At 43.7% G+C, this 23618-nt stretch overlaps 1 protein-coding gene across 1 annotated transcript; it reads right to left on the bottom strand.

Moving 5' to 3' along the window:
- Positions 1-8478: 8478 nt before the first annotated feature.
- si:dkey-234i14.6 (uncharacterized) lies at positions 8479-23068 on the bottom strand. Its single transcript, XM_048973763.1, has 6 exons — positions 23027-23068; positions 21659-22144; positions 16730-16906; positions 14765-14986; positions 10782-10995; positions 8479-9648 (listed from the first exon to the last, which is right to left on the bottom strand). The coding sequence occupies exons 1-6, from the start codon at positions 23027-23029 to the stop codon at positions 9470-9472; spliced, it is 1281 nt and encodes a 426-aa protein (XP_048829720.1). The 5' UTR covers positions 23030-23068; the 3' UTR covers positions 8479-9469.
- Positions 23069-23618: the final 550 nt, after the last annotated feature.

Genomic DNA, 23618 nt, shown 5'->3' with positions numbered 1-23618 from the left:
CTGAATATATAACAAAAAGGTCCCACTTTGGGGATCTTTTGTACAGTAAGTGCTCTCAAAATGAGGGTTGGGTTTATGGTATGGATGCTTAAATCCTTAAATCTTAAATATTACAGCCTAAGGTTCAGACAAGATGATGCGGGACTCTTTTCAGTGCCCAACCCCTTTATCACCCAGACATGCAGACTGGGGTCCTTGCTGGCCCACAGACCAGCTCTCTCATTGGACATGATGGCACCATTTCATTATATGTGATATTCTGTATGTCACCCTGCATAAATGAACAGAGTAGCCCCAGGTCAGGAGAAATGTCTACTTCGTGCCTAAACGTGAGCCTCAACACATTTCTCTCTCACGCATCTGAATCTGGTAACAGAACCTCATTAGCAGATGCTTGGCAGGGCAATTCCTGTTTGCAAGGTGATCTTAAGCAATCCTTTATTTAAACCATTTTATATGAAGGGAGAGGGGCTATCAGGTTTACATCAAACATTCCCAAAATATTCCTCTCATGTTACAGTCACATATAGCAATAAATATGGTAAATGAAGAACTTGATGCATATAGACCTCAAACACTGTATGATCTGCCCAGCTAGAAAGTTGGCAGTAAAGTGGTGTAGTTCAAGTCATGTACCCTTGACGTTTAAACTGCAATAATAATAATAATAATAATAATAATAATAATAATAATAATAATAATAGCGCACCATCATTGTCCATTTGTTACACCATATATGGTTTCTCATACTCAGTAGTGAAATATCTATCCATCCGTCGTCAAATTGCTTATTCGGTCAGGTACATTGGAAAGTCTGGAGCATAGGGCTGGGTACACCCTGTACGTCAGTGCATTAACCTTTTACCACTGGACGGGATGCTAGTCCATCACAGGGCACAAGGCTGGGTACATCTTTGACAGGATGCCAGGCTAAATAAATGTATGAATAATATGCCTGTTCATTGCATGTTCACTACTAAACCTTCAGGATTAGATCAGTAGTTTAAAAAGCTTCATTTAATGGAGAGCATGAATCCAGGCACAGACCTAAGACATGCCTTCCTATAGTCATTCAGGATGCATCACATGGCAGAACATCACTCTGGACTCTCTCATAAATGCTGCCCTTAATCCAGTGTGCCGTACAGGTTATCTCACATTTTAACGCGTTTTATTACATACATCCAGGTGCTGGTTTGTTGTTTCTGGGGCCACTCAAGATGTCTCTTTGGGCCCCACTGCCCCCTCTCAGATAAAAAATAAAATAAATACGTAGTGAGTAGAGTCAGAAGATCATAGCTAGATAGCTGGTTAGCAAAACATGCTGCTTCAGCATCTCCTGAATACATGTTTATTTAATATTTAGTGTAGTGACTGTTTTTGGCTAACAGGGGGCCCCAAACCTCGGGGCCCAACACAAAAGTGTGATTTGAGTGGCAATAAACACCAGTGCTGATTATATCACTGATTTTGTAAGAGAATTGAAAACTATACAGTAGCATTATGCTAATTTGGCAGTGGTTTGTCTACAGCATTGTTGCCTTGTCTTACACGTTACGGGCCTTTCCAGTGATGCTGGCTGATTTGTTGCAGTTAAGCCCTGCTTCGTTGCTGCCTTCGCATTAGATTATAATGATACAGCTAACGGCAGTGATGCTATGCGGCCCTGTGCATGTCCAGCGTTTGTCTGGCAGGGGAAGCAGTGGCTGTTTGGTAGCTGTAGCATTTAGGGTTAGTATTCACTTGAGTCCTCGTGTTTGTCGAGAGCAGTGAAGATTTCAGAGCTTCTCCTGCAGAAGGAGGTTTGTGATGTCTGGACCGTGCCAGTTCTCCACATTCTGTCCCTTTATCTATCGTCTGAGTCGCGCATCTGTCTGCCTGATGTTTCCGATGCATAGAGACGGCCAGACTCCTCCTTTTTAGCTCCCTGCCAGTGCAGCGTCACACAGTTTCACAGCCGTCCTTCTGAGGACCTCGTTCTTGTGGCGCCGCTGTCAGACTTCACCAGGTTTAGGATCGGATCCGCGGTCTGACAGGGAATTTGTTCCCGTGAAAGAGGAGTCACTGAACTGAACATCCCATCTCTGCCAACGGCCAAATACTGCTCTAACTGCAAGTCTTCGCCTAGTAACAGTGATATTTCCTGAAACTAAAAAATGTGCACACACAAACTAAATACTATTGCGTTAGATGTTCATCAATTTTAGCAGTAATTATGTTCACTGAATAAATTAGCCATAAACTTCCCACCTCATGGTTATTTTGAACACAACTTGCGGCAGTATCGATGTGATTCATCACGGCCGCCGCCCCCTGCCCTCGTCCCCTTTTCGCCAAACCTCCCCCGGTTATTTACATACGAACACTAACCGCTTTAAAATGCGCTTTCTGGGAAACACTTCAGTGCATTAACCTTTTACCACTGAATTAAAAGTTATCCCAATAACTATTCATTCCGAACCATTCATCGGGCTGTTGTAATACGTTTTTCCCTGTTGGCTACTACTGTGTGCCTGGAAATTTGCCAAAATAAAATCTGGCGTTTTGATTTACATTTTAAAGTATACAAAAGTTAGAAATTACAAAATGTACAAAAAAAACCCTTCCAGTTCATAGACCTGCAATTGTGAGGCAAGTAATGTAATTTAACGTAATTGTTATTCCTGGTTTTCATGCGGTGATGTTATATTTTGATGTTACTTATACAACCATTAACACCGGGAGAGTAATTAACAAAGATAAACACAATGTTCATAGTTTATTCGTGTAAAATAAGCGGGGTCTCTTTGCCTGCAATTATCAAATACAATACACCCAAACGTTCATTTAATTAAAACAGTGGGTATTATGCAGTAGAGTAAGACAGTGGCGTTTATAACTCAATTTCTGTGCGCGGGAATTTATGACTGAAAAGAACCAACGATGACCATGAAACTGCCAGGGGATGAAAACAAAATTGAATTAATGAAATTAGATAAGATGGATGCGTGAAGTGCAGAGCATACGAGGGGGAAATGGGACACGAGTGCAGAGAATTAATAGCTATTTTTTCATCGGAAAATGTGGTGTCACCGCACAGCAAGCCCTATACAGTATATTGCCTGATATTGCAGATGTATCTGTAAACCCGGTTAACACCATCCCTGCAGCCGCACGCGTCTGGAAAGGCGATTTACCGGGAGGGTGCGCGCTTTCGGGCGGCTGCAGGCACGGTCCGGCACCCCGGTGCGGAGCTGAAGGTGATGGGCCAGGTGTCATAACACCGCAATTATCTCAGTTTATAGCCCTACAGCATTAAACACTTTATTGCAGCAGTGCCTTAACCAAGACCGGTTTTCTTTCTGTATTTAAGTTTACCAATATAGGTTTAACAGGGAAAAAACAAAATAATACAAGTAAGCCAACACAATATTAAAATGTCAAAACCTTTTGACATAATGTAAAATAGAGTTAAATTAACTAAATAACCTGAAAAAAAATCTTAAAATGTTTGGCAACACTGCACAACATTTTGAAATATATTGTTTTTCTTACTGATTTTCTCCACTGTGTTTATTATTATTATTACTATTATTATTATTATTATTATTATTATTATTATAATTATTTTAATATAAGACTACTGTCAGGTTTTAAAAAGTTAAATTGTATATACTTAATAACTTCTGGAGTTTTGTGTAATTGAATAATACATACACTTATCGTGCTATAAAATAATTTTATTTTGCATGTTTTGAATTAGGTGAATTAGTGTTATTCCTAGACAGCGGTCTCCGTGAATCAAACAGAACATGCTAAATAAATGCCGACACAGGGCACCTCGTCTCGTTGATTCAGACATTCCTCCTGTCACTGTGTGGAGACGCCCCGGGCTAGATGCCACCGCAGGTCAGACATGGCACCTTGTGGCACGTGGCTACGCCAGGCCCTGTCACATACCTGTCACCCAATGTCCTCCAAGTGACAGAGCCCATCAGGCTGGGGTGTCAACGTGCGGATGGGTGGGGGGGCCAGGGGCCGCTGCAGGTCTTACAAGGGATGAGGCAAACGACCATAATCTGGGAGAAGAATAACATTTTTACACGCTTGCATTTACACCACTGCCATTTTGCAACATGTAATACTGTCAAGTCATACTGATCCATATAATGTGACTGTTAATCAATGGCATAGCTATAGAGGCAGTGAGCCGGTATAGATACCTGAGGAAATGCTGTTACATCTGCAAAAAGGTCAGTTTAGGGGGTTTTAATATTGATGTATCACTCTTGAAAATGTTTTATTCATCTTTTATCGAGTTTTAACTTTTGCAATGATTTGGCTTGGCAACCACGGCTTGGTTAACAAAGACAGGCTGGATTGGCCATGTCTGACAAATGGATCCAAGCAAAGGGTATTCTGGAGGATTCCTCTCAACACCTTGCCTCCTACCATCGGGGAGGAGGTACAGTTTTAAAGGTGGGGGGGCAGGGGGAGGGAGACAATCAAACAAAGACCTGACATCATTTGTTTGCTCAGTTGTTGGATTTTTAAAATAAGCTGTAGAGTCTCTGGATAACAAGTATTAATTCATTCTGTGTCTTATTGCAATTTTAACATGATGTCATATTGTATGCTATACAGTACATACATGTGTATATGTGTTTTATTCATTAATTATTTACATTTTTATTTCATTTATGTGCATTGGCTGTGCTGACTGCCGTCTGCGAACCAAATTGCCAATCCCTTCGCAATTAAACTTTGACACATTAAGAATTCAAACTTACGTGATTTTTACAATAAACTCTGAAATGATCTCTGTGAAAGGACAGCATTCTGTGATTTTGACAAGTTTCCAATGCTATATTTGCAGATTCAATATTATCAAAAGCTTTTAAGGTCAATTTATCTAACAGCAGACAGAAAAATGAGTTTACAAATTCTATCAGATCAGAATCATCTTTGTGGTGTCCTTTGTTGCGTTACGGAATCTTCTATGAACAGTATAATCATTTTACATGTTAATACATGTCGCCAAATGCAATGCTTCCCTCTTGTGGCTGTTATGTGTTTTTCCCAGAAATATACAAATTTAAATTATAATAATGTTTACAGGAAGACAGGGATGGTTCCCCGTCCTGGACTTTTCCTTGCCTTGCGCCCATCGCCTCCGGGATTAGCTCTGGACTCCCCCACGACCCTGAATGGGATGAATGGATGGAAGACAGCAGATTCTTACACTGTATGCAGTTTTAATCATTTATAGAATAGATTTATTTAGCTGCATATTTCCCGAATCGTTCAGTTTGCTCTGCGGTTTGCTAGGGCATGACTTTTACCGGGTGTCCCTGTTTTCAGCTAATGTGCAATATCTCTTGTGAATTCTTTGGCACTGTTGCTCTGATAATGTGGACCGTATTATTTCCTTATCGGGCTTTTACTGCGGCGTACCTGTATACTGGCTTAGAGGTTGCCGGTGTAAAAGCGAAGGTTGCCATTTTCCGTCTCTCTGTTTACAGCGCCCAGCTGAAGCAGTCACTGCTGATAGAATTCTGTCTTCAGCTCAATCCACGTCGCAATCCTGTTCCTTGAATGCTCCATCTTGTATGTGGGATTGTAATCTGCTACGGAGTTAAGTACCTAACTCTGTGTAACGACTCAGTGCTCTCTGACTGGAGCCCTGCAGCGGACGATCACACCACAAACCGGTATCAGTGGAGTAGAATCCCCAACAAAATCTCTTACTTATTATTGTTTTAACTAGGTTAAACTGTAAAAGAAAAAAGTGAGATCACTTTTATTGTACAATAGTATTTATCTTAATACTATATTACAGTACATAGCCCTGTGCCCTGTGACAGACTGGCATCCTGTCCAGGGTGGAACCCATCCTCATGCTCTATGATGGACTGGCAACTTATCCAGGGTGTACCCAGCCCTGTGACGGACTGGCATCCTATCTAGGGTATACCCAGCTCTGCGACGGACTGGTATCCTGTCCAGGGTGTACCCAGCTCTGTGATGGACTGGTATCACGTCCAGGTTGTACCCAGCCCTGTGCCCTGTGATAAGCTTTGATTTGATTGGGTATGCTTATATAGCAGTTGGGGGTTGGGTGTTTGACTCAGGTTTCCTGCAGATAGGGTTACTGGTGTCTCCATACTGTTCACAGAGCATGACTGCCTGTGTGCGAATATTCACCAGCCTGGTACTTTATACTGCATGGGATAGGCTCCCCCCACCCGCTGACCACGATAATTGATAGATGGATGGATGTCTTGTAAACAATGATTATACCCCCCATGTGGTATAGTCATGGTCTGCCTTTAATTGCAGCTAATTGCATAGAACAATAATGAGCTTCCCTGATAGGTAGCAGCTTTTCAGGAGATCAGAGAATGAGAGAACAATAGCTGGAATATGTGGTATGTGATAAGCCTTCTTGTTGAAGATATCATGTTTAATCGGTCTCAAGCTGTGTGAAGTTACATTTTTCTATGCAGAAGTACCGTTAATACCTGCTGATTTATGTCATTAAAAGCATATATAGACGGGGCTGATCCAGTGGGACAGAAGCCTCTAGCTCAGGTTCCATGGTCTAACTCAGTATGGAGACATCAGTTAGCCAATCTGCAGGTGGTTATTTGTCACAATTCCACTTGTGATTGCATGTAATTTTAACCTGAATGTACTTGCAGTTGATTTTTCCTTTTTGTCGGTTTGAAGGCTGGACTGCAATAAAAAAGGGTAAAAAAGAGTTCTTACAAAAACACTCCCCATCCCCTCCCCCCAATTAAGAACATAAGAAATATACAAACGAGAGGAGGCCATTCGGCCCATCAAGCTCGCTTGGGGAGAACTTAACTAATAGCTCAGAGTTGTTAAAATCTTATCTAGCTCTGATTTAAAGGAACCCAAGGATTCAGCTTGCACTACGTTATCAGGAAGACTATTCCATACTCTGACTACACGCTGCGTAAAGAAGTGCTTCCTTAAATCCAGTTTGAAATGTTCTCCCGCTAATTTCCACCTATGGCCACGAGTTCGTGTATTTGAACTAATGCTGAAGTAACTATTTGGTTGAACAGCATCCAAACCTGTTAGAATCTTATATACCTGGATCATGTCCCCCCTCAGTCTCCTTTGCTTGAGACTGAACAGATTTAGCTCAAGTAACCGTTCCTCGTATGACATTCCTCTAAGACTAGGAATCATTTTTGTGGCCCTACGCTGCACCTTTTCTAAGGCCACAATGTCCTTTTTAAGATATGGTGACCAAACCTGCACACAATATTCTAGGTGAGGTCTCACCAAGGAATTGTATAATCTTAGCATTACCTCCCTTGACTTAAACTCCACACACCTGGAGATATACCCCAACATCCTATTGGCCTTTTTTATTGCTTCCCCACACTGGCGAGAATGGGACATGGAAGCATCAACATACACACCAAGGTCTTTTTCATGATCAGCTACCTTTATTTCAGTGAGACCCATAAAATACCTGTACTTTATATTTCTGCTCCCTAGATGGAGTACCTTACATTTATCGACGTTAAATTTCATCTGCCAGGTATCGGCCCAGTCACTAATTAAATCAAGATCCCGCTGTAGCTGCTGAGCCGCTAATTCAGTATCTGCTACACCACCCACCTTGGTGTCATCTGCAAATTTCAAATTTCACCAATTGAGCTGGTCCGGTCTGCATCTCGGCTGGGCTTACAGAGTGCCCCTCTCCCCCCGTGAAATCGTGTCCGTCTTTTTTCCATTTTGCTTACGCTAGACATCTATATCACGTGTATAACACTAGGTGGCAGTATAATGTAAGGCTGGACGCGTTATTTTACCTACAACCCAACGAAAGCGGTAGCCTTTATTCCTCCAGGCATTTAAGGGAGTTGAGTACTGTGTGAAAATGGCATTTGCACTGAGTCGTTTCGGTATGCGGTGCATATTTCTCAATCAGGATCTGTTGCAATGGCTTGTGACTGTGTTTAGAATTCACTTCGTTCACAGATAATATTTATGGCCTGAAGCTGAGACCGGAAGCTTGTTATACATCACCTAACGCCACCTAAATGATTAACGGGAAATTTCTGTGAGAGTGATGAGTTGCACATCCAATTAATCAAACATTTAGGCAAGTTAATCTAAATTTAAATTACGACTCATGAAATGACAAGGAGACATTTTCTGGATTTCTAAATAACCTTAATAGCCCCATTATTGTAATATGACTTCAGTTTAATCCGTTCAGCAGTAGGGATTTTTTTTCTATAAAACATTAATCCAAAATATCTTTAGTTGAAGGTCATTTCTGCCATTAAACATAATTAAAGCATCCTGCTTTACTTAAGGGCATTTTTGTATAATACATAACAGCACTAGACGATAGAAGATTTAAAAATCCTCAACAGATTCATGCACAGACTGTATTTTGTTAATTATCGCAGCTGACAGATTTAGGTCTTAGGAATTATGGCCTAAAGTGCAAAATGTATTCATCTTTTTATTATGTACTTTTTTTACAGATGCAATATTTTTACACAGGATCATACTGTACTCAACAGGATCACAGAGAAAAATGAACTCTCCAATCATAAAGACACTTTCCCCATGACGATACACAAACTGTTTATATAAACACTCAGGCTGCTAGCAAGGCTGTCATACAATCTTTACATCCGCTGACCTTGTGTGGAATCAGCCCAGCGTTTCTGCTGCGCTCTACGAGGCACTTTCTGGAAGCTGACAACTGCTAATCCAGTCAGGAGGACTGCCAAGCAGCGTGGCAGGCCTGAGATAAACAGCACACCGCACAGGACACCAGCTGCCTCCAGGGGGCGTCTCACGGACAAGGAGAGAGAGTGCGGGAAAAGACAAGGCTTTGTCGTTACTCCAACGTTACAGCAGGGGTCAGCGATTCCACTCAGAAGCAGAGTGACACAAGGAGTCGCATGAAACGTCGCACTGCACTGCATGTACGCAACAGCGACGCCAAAACGCAGGCTTAACAGGTTTCAACCGCAAACACAATTCACAGGAAGTGTGACCGACCCCTTATTAAATCAGCATATTTCCCAATTACGAATAACATCAAAAAGCTCACAAATTGATCTCTTTGCCCAGCAGCTGCGGTCAGAAATCAATGCGGCCCCACATCACAGGCACCGCAGTAACGTAGTACTACGACAAAGAGCTTCCAAATGCACATAACCACTGCTCACGCACTGTAAGGAGAGTTCAGGACGTTAGTAGCACATTGACGTCATCCCGTGTCTCTGCCCATAGTATAAGACGCTCTCTCCGTCAGAAAGTGGAAAGGCAGGCCCCGGGAAGCAATGACAGGCACAGTTTCATAAGTGACAGTGACAGATGGCTGTTTACACCCCATCAGCTGCAAGTTACTGTCAGCATTACAGGCCGGAAGCAAACCAGCGCAGTTCCCCGTGTGCGGACATCCTGGACCCAAACCACTGCCTCTTCCTCACTCGAACATGGCGGAGGCCAGCCCCGTCTGCCGGAACGACTCCGCCACCTGCTTCGAGTGCTGGATCTTGGCTGAGAGGGCCTCCAGCACGTCGTTCTGGTCCACCGCTGTGGCCGTCCTGTAGATAAACCTACCCAGCGACTCCAGGCCCCTCATGCCCAGGTTCACCCCACATCCTGCCGGGGACAAGAGACACACACTTACATTTCCCATGGTTTGCTTGAGAGTACTGAAGGGCATCACCCTTGCTTGGTGTCCATGTAGTTTTTCCACTAGCACACAATGGCATGTTGCTATTTGAACACTTCACCAACCAGCTACCATGACAATGCGATGTATAATTAGTCAGGTTTACCCTGTGCCCTTCTTCGCAAATATCTGCAAGCTATTGCTCTTTGTTTGCATTCGGTCTGCCCGGACTTATTTGACACGAACAGAATGAATGCAGTTCACGACCCAAAACGTCATCACAATGCCTGTTGGCGTGACTTTGACATACCAGCCAATCAGCTACATTATTCACTCACACAACAGTGTTATGTCACATCTCACCTACGTCGCACTGATTGAGCAAATGTCTGCATGAGTGATTCTTAATAATTTAGCTACATCCTCTTCCTCAGATCATAAGGAATAATGAGAATAACATGCAACATAAATGACAATGTTCATATAGGGTTTTAATGCGAATGACAACATAATTATCAATGATAATATGCAGGCACAATATTCAGTTCTGATAATAGTAACCTTCATTGTAATCAGTAAGTTAATCAATTGGTTTGTAGCAAATCATGCCTTATCAATGTTTGTTTGTTCATTTCTGTTACAATGAAGTAAAAACCAGGCTGGTACTGTTCGCAGTACATATCCCTGATACCCATTTCAAGTGTGCATACACCATACAACCATACCATATAAACATGCCATGTACCATGTCAAGACTGCATACACCATACACTACATAAGCATACACTATATAATCATATACCATATACATACAACATATAACCAAACACCATGTACCATGCATGCTCTACGAGTATTGTGCTTCATGAAAACCACACTTTCCTCTGGGTTTACTATTGCCAATCAGTGCAAAACTCAAATTAATTGTGTTTAATCCCAAAGCAAATCAGACACAAAATTGCCCGTATTTGTTCAAACTGGGGACTACTGCCCTGCCTCTTTGATGAAAGCAATTTTACCTTTAAAACAGTGACATCCATTTCATCAACTCCACACTGCGTACAGAGTATAGATCAGAGTGTATCGAGTGTATAAATGAGTGTGCGTGGCATTTCCTCACCAGTGTCGAAGTTGAGTACGCGGGCGGCCTCGCCCTCCACGGTCACGGCCACGTTGTCACCCTCGATGTAGGCCGCGCTGACCCTGCGGTGGGACAGCAGGACCTCGAAGAGCTTGCGGCTGCACTGCATGTGCCGCTGCGTCAGCTCGTTCAGACGCGGCTCGATGTCCGTCTTGTAGGCGTTGAAGGACTGGTAAAAGATGTTCTTCATGATCTTGGAGAAATTGAGATGAATGGAGTCAGGACTGCAGTTCTCTGTAAACTCACTGTCAGTGACTCTCTTTTGGGTTTTATATAGATGATATATGTCTTGTCACACATATATCATCAGTTCAGTTGAGTACGACTCTCTGTGGATCAATGCTTTCCATGTCTTCCGATCTCCTGTATCTGCTACCTTATTAGAGGTATCAGGACATGTTAGCCTTAGACTTTATTATGACTGTATGGTGCAGTACCATGTCCAGTGCCGGTCCTCACCTCTGATCAGTTAATGTTGCTTACACAAGATGCACCTTTATGGCTTTTCACGTACATGTAAACCTGATCATCCTTCCTCAGAGCATTTGAACAGTCTGTCTGACCCTCATACCAACCGGCCCGCCCTCCTTCTTCTGTACGGCTCAGCAGGTTGGGACACTGTAATCAGAAGGTTGCTAGTTCCAGTCCCATGGTCAGCAAAGTCACCTCTGGTTTCAGACAGAAATTATTAACACCGGCACTTAAGCTACGATCTTTAAAGCTCATAGTCATGGGCTTTGATCATGTTCACCTACAACTCTCAGCACTCTTGGTCTGGCTCTGACCATTAGATTAGTTCTGTCTGTTCTGCTCTAGCTCAATTGTGTGGGTTGCTGGATCAAAACCACTGTTGGGTCCTTGAGCTATGTCCTTAATTGCTCCAGGGGTGCTTGCTGATCTGGCGTTGTGACCCCCCCAAACTTGCTTTGTCTATGTGTCTCATGGAGAGGAAGTTGGGATCAGTGGAAAGAAAATAATGCATAAAGTATCACTGTTCTGTTTCACTGCATGTGTGCGCAACTTGGGGTGAGTCTTTCTTAATAAAGTTATTTTCCTTCAATTCTGCCCTCTGCCAGTGATGTTCCCATTCTAGGCTGTCAATAGTTAAATGCATAATTAGTGTTAAGTCGCCCTGTCATAGTCTGAGCGGAATATAAATTCGGCATGAATCAGGCTCTGGGCACCTTGGCTAGATGCAGATATGAAGAGCAGCTGTGACTCACATTGCCCACATTACATTTATTCATCCACGCTTCGCTCCATCCCGAACATCCCGACGCAAAGCGCTCTTTGACATTGACACAGAGTGGCCGTGTTGCATAAGCGTCTTGTTACGTCACTCCATTTGTCCATAACGATGTAAGAGGGTCGAAAATTAGCTTTTATTTCTCTACAGATGAGACAAGAGTTTGGTGGACAGGTGGTAAATTCACCAGTGACTGCTGACAACAGACAGCCTCGAACATCGAGGTCTGCCATGGACCCACCTGTCTCTACTGCTCCCACACTGGCTAAATATAGAGGCAGTGAAGCTCTGCTTCACTCACGGCGGGCGATGCGTCTAATGAAAGGAGCCACTGGGCAGAGGGCATTGATGTGTGTGCGTCCGTCCGTCTCCCGCGTCACACAAAACGCAATTATTGCCAATTAACATGAATTTTGTCTCGCTCTTTAAAACACTCTGAAAGATTAGCTATTATTCCTTTTTTCCGAGAACAGAAATACATATTTTGTTATCTGCCGGTGTGTGTGTGTGTGTGTGTCAGCGTGCATTAAGGAAGCCCATTAAATGAGTTATCAGTCCTTGCCGGAGCTTTCACCGAAAACGAGATGCAATCTTCGTTTATTATTGCTGATTATATTCTTTTGTTAAAGGTCAGTCTGCCTTCCAGATTCTTCCGTGTGGCAGCAGACTGGCGTCATACCGGCAGCATTGTCCACATTCGTTTTTTAAAAGCCCAGAAAAGAGGAAGATGGCGACCAGAAGAGCTGAGTGGCACCGGAGGGGCAGCTTTCCAGAAAATCATGACCTAACCCCCCCTCCCAGGGGCTGTTTCACTCCCCTTCCTCGTTTCACTGCTTTGTTCAGCTCCCACGGTCCAGTCACCGGTAACCAGGTAACCACATGCATGGTGGGGCCAGGGGGCTTGCCTTTCCTTAAGTGGCTCCGGGTCAGACATTAGCTAAGTTATATGTCACGGTAAGAGGCAGTTCGTATGAACATAATAAGAACATAAGAAATTTACAAATGAGTGGAGGCCATTCGACCCATCAAGCTCATTTGGGGAGAACTCAGCTAACAGCTCAGACTTCTTAAAATCATATCTAGCTCTGATTTAAAGGAACCCAGGGTTTTAGCTTGCGCTACACTAACAGGGAGACTATCCCATACTCTAAATACATGCTGTGTAAAGAAGTACTTTCTCAAATGCAGTTTAAAATGTTCTAAACTAATTTACACCTAAGGCCACAAGTTCTAGTATTTGAACTAATATTGAAGTTCTAATATTTGAGCAGCATCCAGACCTGTTATAATCTTATATACCTGGATCATGTTCCCCCTTAGTCTCCTTTGCTTGAGGCTGAACAGATTCAGCTCAGCTAACCTCTCCTCATAAGACATTCCTCTAAGACCTTTCTAATGCCCTTTTTAACCCTTTTTAAAGTTGCTACATATTCAATGAAAGGAGGCCAGAACTAGTGACATGAGTTAGATTTTTCTTATTTATTTATCCAACTGAATGTTGCAACTGCACCATTTAGTCATCTTCATGTAGCCAAGACTTTGGTGATCAGATATCTGGGATCAAAACAAATTTCCACCATTGCTTACTATAGTATGTGCTTTTATAATGTTTCTGCAAGTGTTCCAAACTGCATTTTGCCATGTCTATACTTTGATGTCAAATTACAAACTTTCAACTGACATATTTACAATGTACACTAAGATTAAGATGAGTTTATTGCCAAAAACAAATATATAAGAAATAATTTATTTGCCATGAATTAAGTTTATGATATTGAATGAAATGTGTGACCATGCTTCAGTCGGTGAAAGTGTGTTCGCTACCCCTAGACCCCAGAGGGTTAAAACATGGATTTTCTGGTCTGATGTATGACTTGATTCATCTCCCAGTGTCACTCCTGCTGAGAAATTGAATTCAGAGTGGGTGGGGGGGGGGGGGATCAGCACTGAGTGAAATAGCAGCAGGCTGACCCCCCCGTTACAGAAGCCGCTCTGCCACGTCCTTCACACTCTTTACGTAGAGTGAAATTACTGGAGATCTTTCGCTGGCTGAATTTAATCATCTCATCTTCATCAGGTCTGGCAACAGCTGAAACCCCAGAAGCAGCTCTTCTCCCAGGGGGCCACTGGTCACACATTTCATTCAATATCATAAACTTAATTCATGGCAAATAAAGTATTTCTTATATATTTGTTTTGGCAATAAACTCATCTTAATCTTGGTGTACTTTGTAAATATGTCAGATTTATCTGAAGACTGTAATTTGACATCAAAGTATAGACATTACAAAATGCAGTTTTGAACACTTGCAGAAACATTATAAAAGCACATAGTAAGCAATGGTGGAAGTTTGTTTTGATCCCAGATACTGTATCTGATATTTAGAATTGCTATTTAGAAGGCAAATAGTAATCTTTGGGTGGGGGGCAGCACTACACACTGACATTGTTTACTTTTTTGCCAATTTAACCTTTAAAAACTTTAATACTTCCTACAATTGCTGTTTTGAAAAGAAGACAGATTATGGATTTAGCAGATTTTTTCATGTTTCTACAATAAGATTTCAATATACAATATTTACAATAAGAGTTATGAACTGAAATACACAAGAAAGATACGTGGCATGACTCCAGAGGGTTAAACACGCTTCAAGGTGCCAAGGCCTGGTCGCCAAAACATCATCAGCTAGTGTCTTTCCAAACCCTGTGCACTTACCGAGGAGTTGGTGGTATGGCGCAAGAAGCGCACCATCTTGGAGTCAGACAGTGGGCACATCAGGGCCATGTAGCGATTCCGGAACGTTCCGTAAATCTTGAGATGAAAGCCGGGTCTCATCGCAGCGGCCTGCGTTGCACCACGAGTCTCCTTGATGGCGTCCACACCATATGCAGAGAGGTCAAAGTACAGACTGTGTGCCCGGATTTCAGGGGTGGGGACCTTGGCATTGTGAACACAAGGGGGCACCAGTCAGCTTGACACGCTCTCGAAGTGCATCTAAACAACATGCCTATCGCAAAGAACCACTCACTGCATTAATGTCAATTTATTATTTATTATTACTTTATTACTGTTTCTTGCACTTAAATCAATATTTCCTCCCCTAGATCAATATTTCTTCTCGATGTCTGACGTGTCCCTGTATAGCTAAAGAGGACACATTGGGTACATTGACTTTGCCTTGACTATTGACTTTACTTGAGAAATTTTATGAAAAATCAAAATCACTGTTGCTACAACCACACATTGGCACCATGATATAAACTGACCACATTGCCAGGATCGTAGCCTTATAAGAATCATCCATATCTGATGGTTCTTGTGCAATAGTCAAATGTGTGTGTATGAATGGTCTGTGTGGGTCTGGACATGTACAAATTACATTGTGGGGACTAATTTTATAAAAACCAATGGCGATCAAAAGCCTAAAAATCTTGTTTTTTTTTGTTGGGTTACTTCTGGTTAAAGGTAGGGCTGGGTAGGGGTTAAGGTTGTCATTGTTGGGATTAGAATTTTCACCATAGAAATGAATGGACGGTCCCTATAAAGATATAATTATAAAACTGTGTGTATGTGTAAGTGTGTGTGTGTGTGTGTGTGAATTATGTTTATATTACATTGTTGGGACCAAATGTTCCCCATAATGTAATAAAAACCAGTTATTTTGACCCCACAAATATCTGTGTGTGTGTGTGTGTGTGTGTGTGTGTGTGTGTGTGTGTGTGTGTGTGTTTCTGTATGGCCAGATCACAACAGCAAGGTCTAACCCTCATAAACCATGATTCTTCCCGCACCCTATGAAGCCTTTTTACTGTGAGCACGGCTGCATCTAGGCGGCGAGCAGCTCAGCCCGATGAAGCAGACGCACACCATTCCTGGAACCATTTATAACCAGTTCCCTGGGTCTCATAATAAACTGCCACTCAGCCCCCTAGTAAAACCCGCCCTCTCTGCTCCTCTCCGCTCCTCTCCTCACACAGATGGCAAGTCCACAACCGGGACAGGCACCGGACATAGAACGCTCCTACCCCGAGTGGATACACCCTGCTCACTATTTAGTTCCTCAAAAGCTCCTGTGTTAGGGGTCCTTGGTCGAACCTTGGGGGGGAGGGTGGGGGGAGCTGAAACCCAGACAGGCTGCCATGTGCAGGTCACTGAGATGCTGACTGGGGGAGGCAAAAAATGCTTAAACAGACTGTCACACACAGATCACCGAGATGCTGACTGGGGGGAGGCTAAACTGCCCAGACAGACTGTCAGAGTGTCACAGCAGCCTGTCACAGCAGAGCGGGAGTGCCTCACTCTGTCATCAGGGACAGTGAATCAGGAAAGCAATGTCCTCAACCTAGTCCTGTCAAAGTGACAGGCACCGTAGCAAAAATGTCACTCCAGCCATCCATTTTCTGAAATGCAGATCTTGATGGAACATGCCTTCTCTCAGTGTGGTAATAATATGTTCACCACCCTCAGCATACAGCCCATTCGTATCAAAGGGCTCCATGTCAGGACCAACCTGCAGCATAAGCCAATCAGCACTGACTCAAACTGGCTGTCAAACACATGAAATCCTGAGAGGTTCAAAAGGGTTTCCCAATTATAATAACACAAAATACAGGGGATTGCTGCAGGGTGCAGGATTAAACTCAAACTGAATTCTGGCTCTAGAGGGAAAATGCATGTCACCTGTCTCTGGTCCAGCCTCTCAATGGTGGCGTTAGCGCCATAGGCATTGCAGGACTCCACGATGTAGTCGGAGCTGATTCCCAGCACGGAGCAGGAGTCTCCACACGAGCCGTCTGCTACCACGATGATGCGCGGCCAGTCTGGTCCCGGCACCCTCCTCAGGTAGTCCTCGGTGAACTGCAGGGGGACACGGCATCAGCACATGGCACCAGCATCTGCCATAGGCACACGCCATCAGAATCACCGTCAACATACACCATCTGCACTCACCGTCAACATACACCATCAGCACTCACCGTCAACATACACCATCGGCACTCACCGTCAACATACACCATCGGCACTCACCGTCAACATACACCATCAGCACTCACCGTCAACATACACCATCAGCACTCACCGTCAACATACACCATTAGCACTCACCGTCAACATACACCATCAGCACTCACCGTCAACATACACCATCGGCACTCAGGATCAACATACACCATCGGCACTCAGGATCAACATACACCATCTGCACTCACCGTCAACATACACCATCGGCACTCACCATCAACATACACCATCAGCACTCAGGATCAACATACACCATCGGCACACGCCATCAGAATCACCGTCAACATACACCATCTGCACTCACCGTCAACATACACCATCGGCACTCACCATCAACATACACCATCAGCACTCAGGATCAACCTACACCATCGGCACACGCCATCAGAATCACCGTCAACATACACCATCGGCACTCACCGTCAACATACACCATCGGCACTCACCGTCAACATACACCATCGGCACTCACCGTCAACATACACCATCAGCACTCACCGTCAACATACACCATCAGCACTCACCGTCAACATACACCATCGGCACCCACCGTCAACATACACCATCAGAATCACCGTCAACATACACCATCGGCACTCACCATCAACATACACCATCAGCACTCACCGTCAACATACATCATCGACACATGCCATCAGCATATACAATCAGCACCCACCGTTGGCACGCACATCACATCCCATTAACACCCACCATAAGCACATGGCACCAGCTCCTGTCATCAGCACCCACCATCGGCACCCATCATTGGCACACGCCAACGACACATGCCGTCACAACTACATTATAATCACATTTAATGAGCATATCCCAGGTGCTTTAAGCAATCCAGCAGCAACTGCATGTCTCCTGGTAGCATGAAAGTGAACACATGGGATAGACGAGGGGGACCTCAGTCCAAATGCACAGGGACGAGCCACCACTCAGAAACATCCAGTGAACGGGGAGAAGCTTCTTGCTCAGATGAGAACAACTTCCTCCTGAAAGCCGCTTATCCAGATACCGACGTATGCATGCTACTTTTCACCGTTATCTTTTAGTTAATTTGTAACAAGAAGAATTCTTCGTTTTCAATTGTGGATTCTAAGAAATGGAGTCACAGAAAGCAACGTACGAGGTGAGTTATCTAAAAATAAACCTCATCCACGCTCTTCCTTTGTTAGGGTTTCTAGGGTCCCCAGCGGTGTCTCTGATAACATTCTCTCGCCGGGTAGCTGTGGTCGTCCGGCCTTTATTTTTATCAAACTTGATCAGGCTCGTTTATCATCTCAGTATGAATGACGACGCAGCATCTCTGTCATACAAGCTTAGCAGAGCCGCAGTGTGTCCGTCCTCACTGCTGTCCGGAGACCCTGATCCTGAACACGTCCTGGTCAATAAAGCGACCTGTGGCACCCATGTCCCGAGCCATATGCTCATGTCACTTAATCGCATTGCTTATCACTGTCTGTTTGTAGAGGCTGCTGTTTACCAGCATATCGCTCCCTCAGTGTATAACATTCATTAAGTCTGCGAACCCAGGCATGCTTTAATCAAGTCACCCGAGTCATATGTACCCCCCCCCCCCCGCCCCTCCCGGCAGAAGAGGAACGGAAGGCTTTGGCAGAGGAAGGTGGTGTATCCGTTACATCCCCCCCCCCCAAAACAGGATAGCCAGCTGAAACCTGTAATCAAGCTTACGATCTGAAAATGATAATTACACTCTTTTCAAGCATAAATACTACTCTTCACCTGCCCCCAGTATCATCATCAACACCAGCAAATCAACTGGAAAAAAAAAACGTGCAAATTTTATTAATTAAATACCCCTCTCCAATCTGGCGTGCTCAATACAAAGTAATAATACTCCAACCTTATGAATGCACAGTACACTTTACTGGACAACACAATAATACTGCAACCACATACACACAGTGCACTTTAGTGGACAAAGCGATAATACTCCAAACTCATAAACACACAGCAGGCCTATACTTTACCTGGCAGAGTGACACTGCACATTGCACTTTACTCCGCTGTACTTCCTATTTCAGACATTCATTTATATTTATCTAATGTATTTATAGGCCAAATTTATTTAGTGTTTTCCTATATTTCAGCCTTTTTTTTTTAAATTTCAAATTCTTTATTGTTTTATGCGACAGCAACGGAATTACTGAGGTTGCTGAGGAATTACTACAAATTTGGATGCCACCATAATACTGCTATTTCTGGACCATGACCAATATAGCGGACTATGTAGAGACTTTTGGACCACAGGCACCAAAGAATTTAAATTTAAAATCACAGCGGTAGGATTCGACCCATGTAACAGGCATCACGTACAGATAAAGGGCGTTATAGATGGAGCAGATTCACCCTGCCACCCTCCCTGCTGTCATTCATGCTTTCGATGGAGATGATACCCCAGCTTCCATCAGATGAAGGAGACCATCCCCATCAGACCGCAAACTGCCTGCAGGATTGAAAGGTTCTACTTCAGACTTTATTGGGTGACAGGGGCTTAAATGTGATAAGAACTAGAAATATACTACCATAAAATAAATATGATGTAAAGCACAGGCAGGTAAGATCAAAAGATCGATCCTTCAAAACACAAGAGCCTGGCAAGGCCCTATATCATCCAGGCTGCACAATGTATTACCCGCTGGGGAAAAAAAGAAAAAGATTTAAACTTTTAAACAGCACGAAAACCTTGTGCAATGTTCCGTTTTTATCCATGTGTCTATTCCTTTAAATACAATGAAGTCAATGTTACGCTGCTACAAACTTTCACGTAAAAGCTTTACTGGGGACATGAAATAATATTTAGTAACACTACTTGAGGGAACACAAATAATGGAGTAATACATTCTTCGTTAATGTATTAATTAACCAGAAACAAAGTGTTAGTTACATATTGATGCCATTCAATCATTGTTAATCAATTATAACGGTTCATGTATTTCTTGAAGATATTGTATTTGCTTATCATTTGTACTTGAGTAGTAACTGAGTTACTATGTTACTTGTACCACCTCGAGTAAAGTGTTACCAAATATTTTGACTTCACATGTTTTATTTCAAATTATCAGTAATGGGCTACCATATAGTCTGTTCCTACCAAACACGATCTTTTTTCAGCTGCCTGGAAACTGAAAGATCTATATTCAGTCGAAAGCTTTGAAATGAGGTATCACCCTAACAGTAAGTACTTAAAACACAAGGGCGTAGCAGACAGAGCAAGGGGTTCAAATGCAATTATGTGCCGCAGTAGCGGCATATCTCTTCGTATTCCGCAGTGTTTGGAAACGGCGAGTTTGCGAAGCTGCAGCGATGTGCATGTTCAAGTGTCTACCGATACTCATGATATTCACCAGTTTTATAAGAAAGCACCTGTATAACATAAAAGGAGGAACGCTTGATCTCCACCCTGCCCCTGAGTCCAGCAGTGGAGCGCGGCGTTATTGCAGATACAACCAAAGACTCATGACAGCAGTGATTCATGGGATTTGACCACCTGTCGGGATGGGCGATCAGCCAGTAGCGCAGACAATCCGTGGCTTTTCACTTATTGACTCACTATCTATTTTCCAAACTAAATTTTAATAAACGCAACTGAAACAATAAACAGTTCTTTGGTCTGTTCATTGTGTCCCTTTGTGTGGAAGAAAACATCTGTAGATTTGTAGGTTAGTCCAATAATTCAGGGAAAGGGGCTTCGATCAGCACTGACGACGGTTTTTAACATCCTACACGTAACAACTGTGTGCCTAATCTGTGTTTATCCAAACCAACATGGGATAGTTTTTTTGTGTGCCTTTGGAATATGAACACGGAAATTCTACATTTGTAATTTAAATATTTAAATAATTTACATGACTGATGTGTGAGTGTGACCTGCGATGGGCTGGCCCCCCATCCTGGGTTGTTCCCTGCCTCGTGCCCATTGCTTCCGGGGTAGGCTCCGGACCCCCCGCGACCCAGTAGGATAAGTGGTTTGGAAAATGGATGGATGGAAATAATTTACATTCAAATCAGAAGTAATTTCATATCTGAGAAGGTTTACATTAATGTAATAACTTATGTTATTAATTAGTATACTTTAGGACCTTTGGTTGAACTATTCTTTTCACCAGAGAAGGTTCAATGTATTTAGCATATATAGTGCAATACATGTTCATTGCAGGCTAATATCAACTGTAATGTAGATCTACATTACGCCTATTAAAAATGATCTTTGTCCTGCAGATTTACTGGCGACAAGTTAACTAGCTCCATAAATTCATACCCGTATAAGGCAGCATTTCACATCCAATAAACAACAAATGAAGATGTTTGCTAAAATAAAAATAACTGCAGGAAAACTGTAGTTAACATCCCAGAACCAAGCCAACGACCAAGGGAACGAGTTATCAGAAGTGTTCACAGACCAAGTGTTTAACCAGCATATACATAAATATTTAAAAATCCTAAATACCTCTGAATCGCAGAAGCGATACGGTGCCCTATGTTCTATCTCAGTTTAATCCTGAATGACTGATAGCAAACATGCACCTGTTGATAATTCCATCCTGGGCTGCTTACCTTGACGCCGAGGTGCACTTTGACGTTAACCTTCTGCTTCTTTTGCTCCAGGATGCTCAGTAGATACTCCTGAAACACCCCGATCTTGGTGAAGAAGTGCTCGTTATGCCAGCAGCCTTCCATGTTATCGAAATCCACCCCTAATCCCAGCAGGAACTTCACGCTGCGGGGGTCCAGGGCGATCTGCTGCGGTCTGCAGAGCAGCGCGGTCCTGGGGCGCTCGTCCAGCACCGTCAACTTCAGCACTTTCCCGGACCGGACAGCGACCAGGGCGGCTGTCAGGCCAACTGGACCGGAGCCCACGATCAGCACCGACACCTTGGCCCGCCATTGGCGGATCCCGTCCAAACTGACTTTGAGTAACACGTAGACGAGCACGGCCAGCAAGGTGCTGAGTGCCGTGTCCACGGCCAGGGCTCCGTACTGCTCCTCCAGGCTCCCGTTGGGGCGTCCAGCCCCGCTTTTCGTGTTTGCTCCATGCATGGTCTGGATGGATGTAAGGAGATCAGCATTTAACACCTGTTCGTCATGCACGGTGAAACAGCCGCTTCAGATGCACAATGCATGGTCTGGATGGATGGATGGATGGATGGATATAAGCATTCACCACCGGCACAGTATGCACGGTGAAGGACGCGCTTCAGATTATGAGCCGCATCGCAAACGGCTTCTGCAATAATAAATGATGAATAGCGTTACGGTTTGCACCGTCCCATTGACACTTCCGAAACAAGCAGAGGCGAGCAGCGGCAGATCGCAGTGACGGGAAATGAAGGCAGAGGGACCAGAGCGCCGCCGCCTCCGCGCCGCAACAGAGGACCGTCCTGCGAAGCGATCCGGTCCGGTTCGGGTCTGTTTCGCTGTCAGCTTCCCCCCGGGGGCTTTCGCATGCCCGCTCAGCCCGGCATCCCGTCCTCCTGTTCACTCCCAGCGGAGTAACTTACGCCTCCGCTTCTATTAAAAAGTGTGAGACGGCGGAGCCGCGGCTTTATCTCGGCTCATGCTTTCTGCGCCGTTTAACCGTGCATTAGGACCAGTGAAAGTCACGCTCTCTCGCAGCAAGTGGGAACAGCGTCATTCTACAGGGATTTTGATAGGAAATTCCGTACATAGAACACAACCCTCCTATTCCTGGGCGCTATTTTTACAGTGCCGCTTGATCCCCCGGACAAGCCTGTACACATCATAAGTACATAAGTAACTGTAATCTTACTTTCATTATTATACAATACCTCCTGGCTTTGGAGTTCCCCTTTTTCTAGATTAAAAAAAATAAATAAAACCAAAGCCTGTTCTTTATTGTTTTTTTTTCCCTGCCATGTAGTTCCTTCCTCCTTTTTATCCAGCGCCTCTTACACTTTTACTTACCATGGCTGACCCTGGGTGTTCTGTGCCCCCCTCCCCCCCCAAAAAAAATAAAAATAAAATAAAATAAAAAAATAGCAGCTGAAAGCAATTAATTTATACTAAAAACATTTCAGTAGCACAGGGTAGGAAGCTAGGCAGCTTGTGTCTGTTTCACAAGAAAAGTGAAACATCACAACTAGCGTAAATAAGTGTAATCTCACAAAATGCAACCTGCGGTATTTCTCATGATTTTCTTTTCACTCGCTCTCTTGCGCCCCCTATCTAAATGTCGCCCTAGGAGATCTCCTACCTCACCGGCTGGCCCTGCTTTTTGCCTAAGTATACAGCTGGTGATTTTACTGAATTAATGCTGAGCGCACGGCTTTCTGAAAGGCGCGATAGCAGGACCCTCCTGTATAATGGTATTTTTGCGCTCAAGCCCACAGTCATTCATTATCTTACTGAACCAGTGGGTATAAAAGCCTACAGTATGGAAATATTCAGCTACACTGGAAATTAGCTGACGATGTCATTGGAATTCATTCGTTTTCTCAGATGTCGACAAGTTTATTGGCTGATTGATTGATTGATTGATTGGTTGGTTGGTTGGTTG

The sequence above is a fragment of the Brienomyrus brachyistius genome, chromosome 13 (genome assembly GCF_023856365.1).
Source record: "Brienomyrus brachyistius isolate T26 chromosome 13, BBRACH_0.4, whole genome shotgun sequence".
NCBI classification, from domain to species: domain Eukaryota; kingdom Metazoa; phylum Chordata; class Actinopteri; order Osteoglossiformes; family Mormyridae; genus Brienomyrus; species Brienomyrus brachyistius.
The sequence above is the reverse complement of the archived record's forward strand: the minus strand, read 5'-3'. Positions and strand labels throughout refer to the sequence as shown.

Bases quoted from the DNA above. Each gene is read 5' to 3' on its own strand.
- si:dkey-234i14.6 (XM_048973763.1), bottom strand. The intron at 14,987-16,729 runs GTGACATGCATT...CACAATGCCAAG, and splicing joins AGAGGCTGGACCAGAGACAG to GTCCCCACCCCTGAAATCCG. The intron at 10,996-14,764 runs GTAAGTGCACAG...AATTTCTCCAAG, and splicing joins GCCATACCACCAACTCCTCG to ATCATGAAGAACATCTTTTA.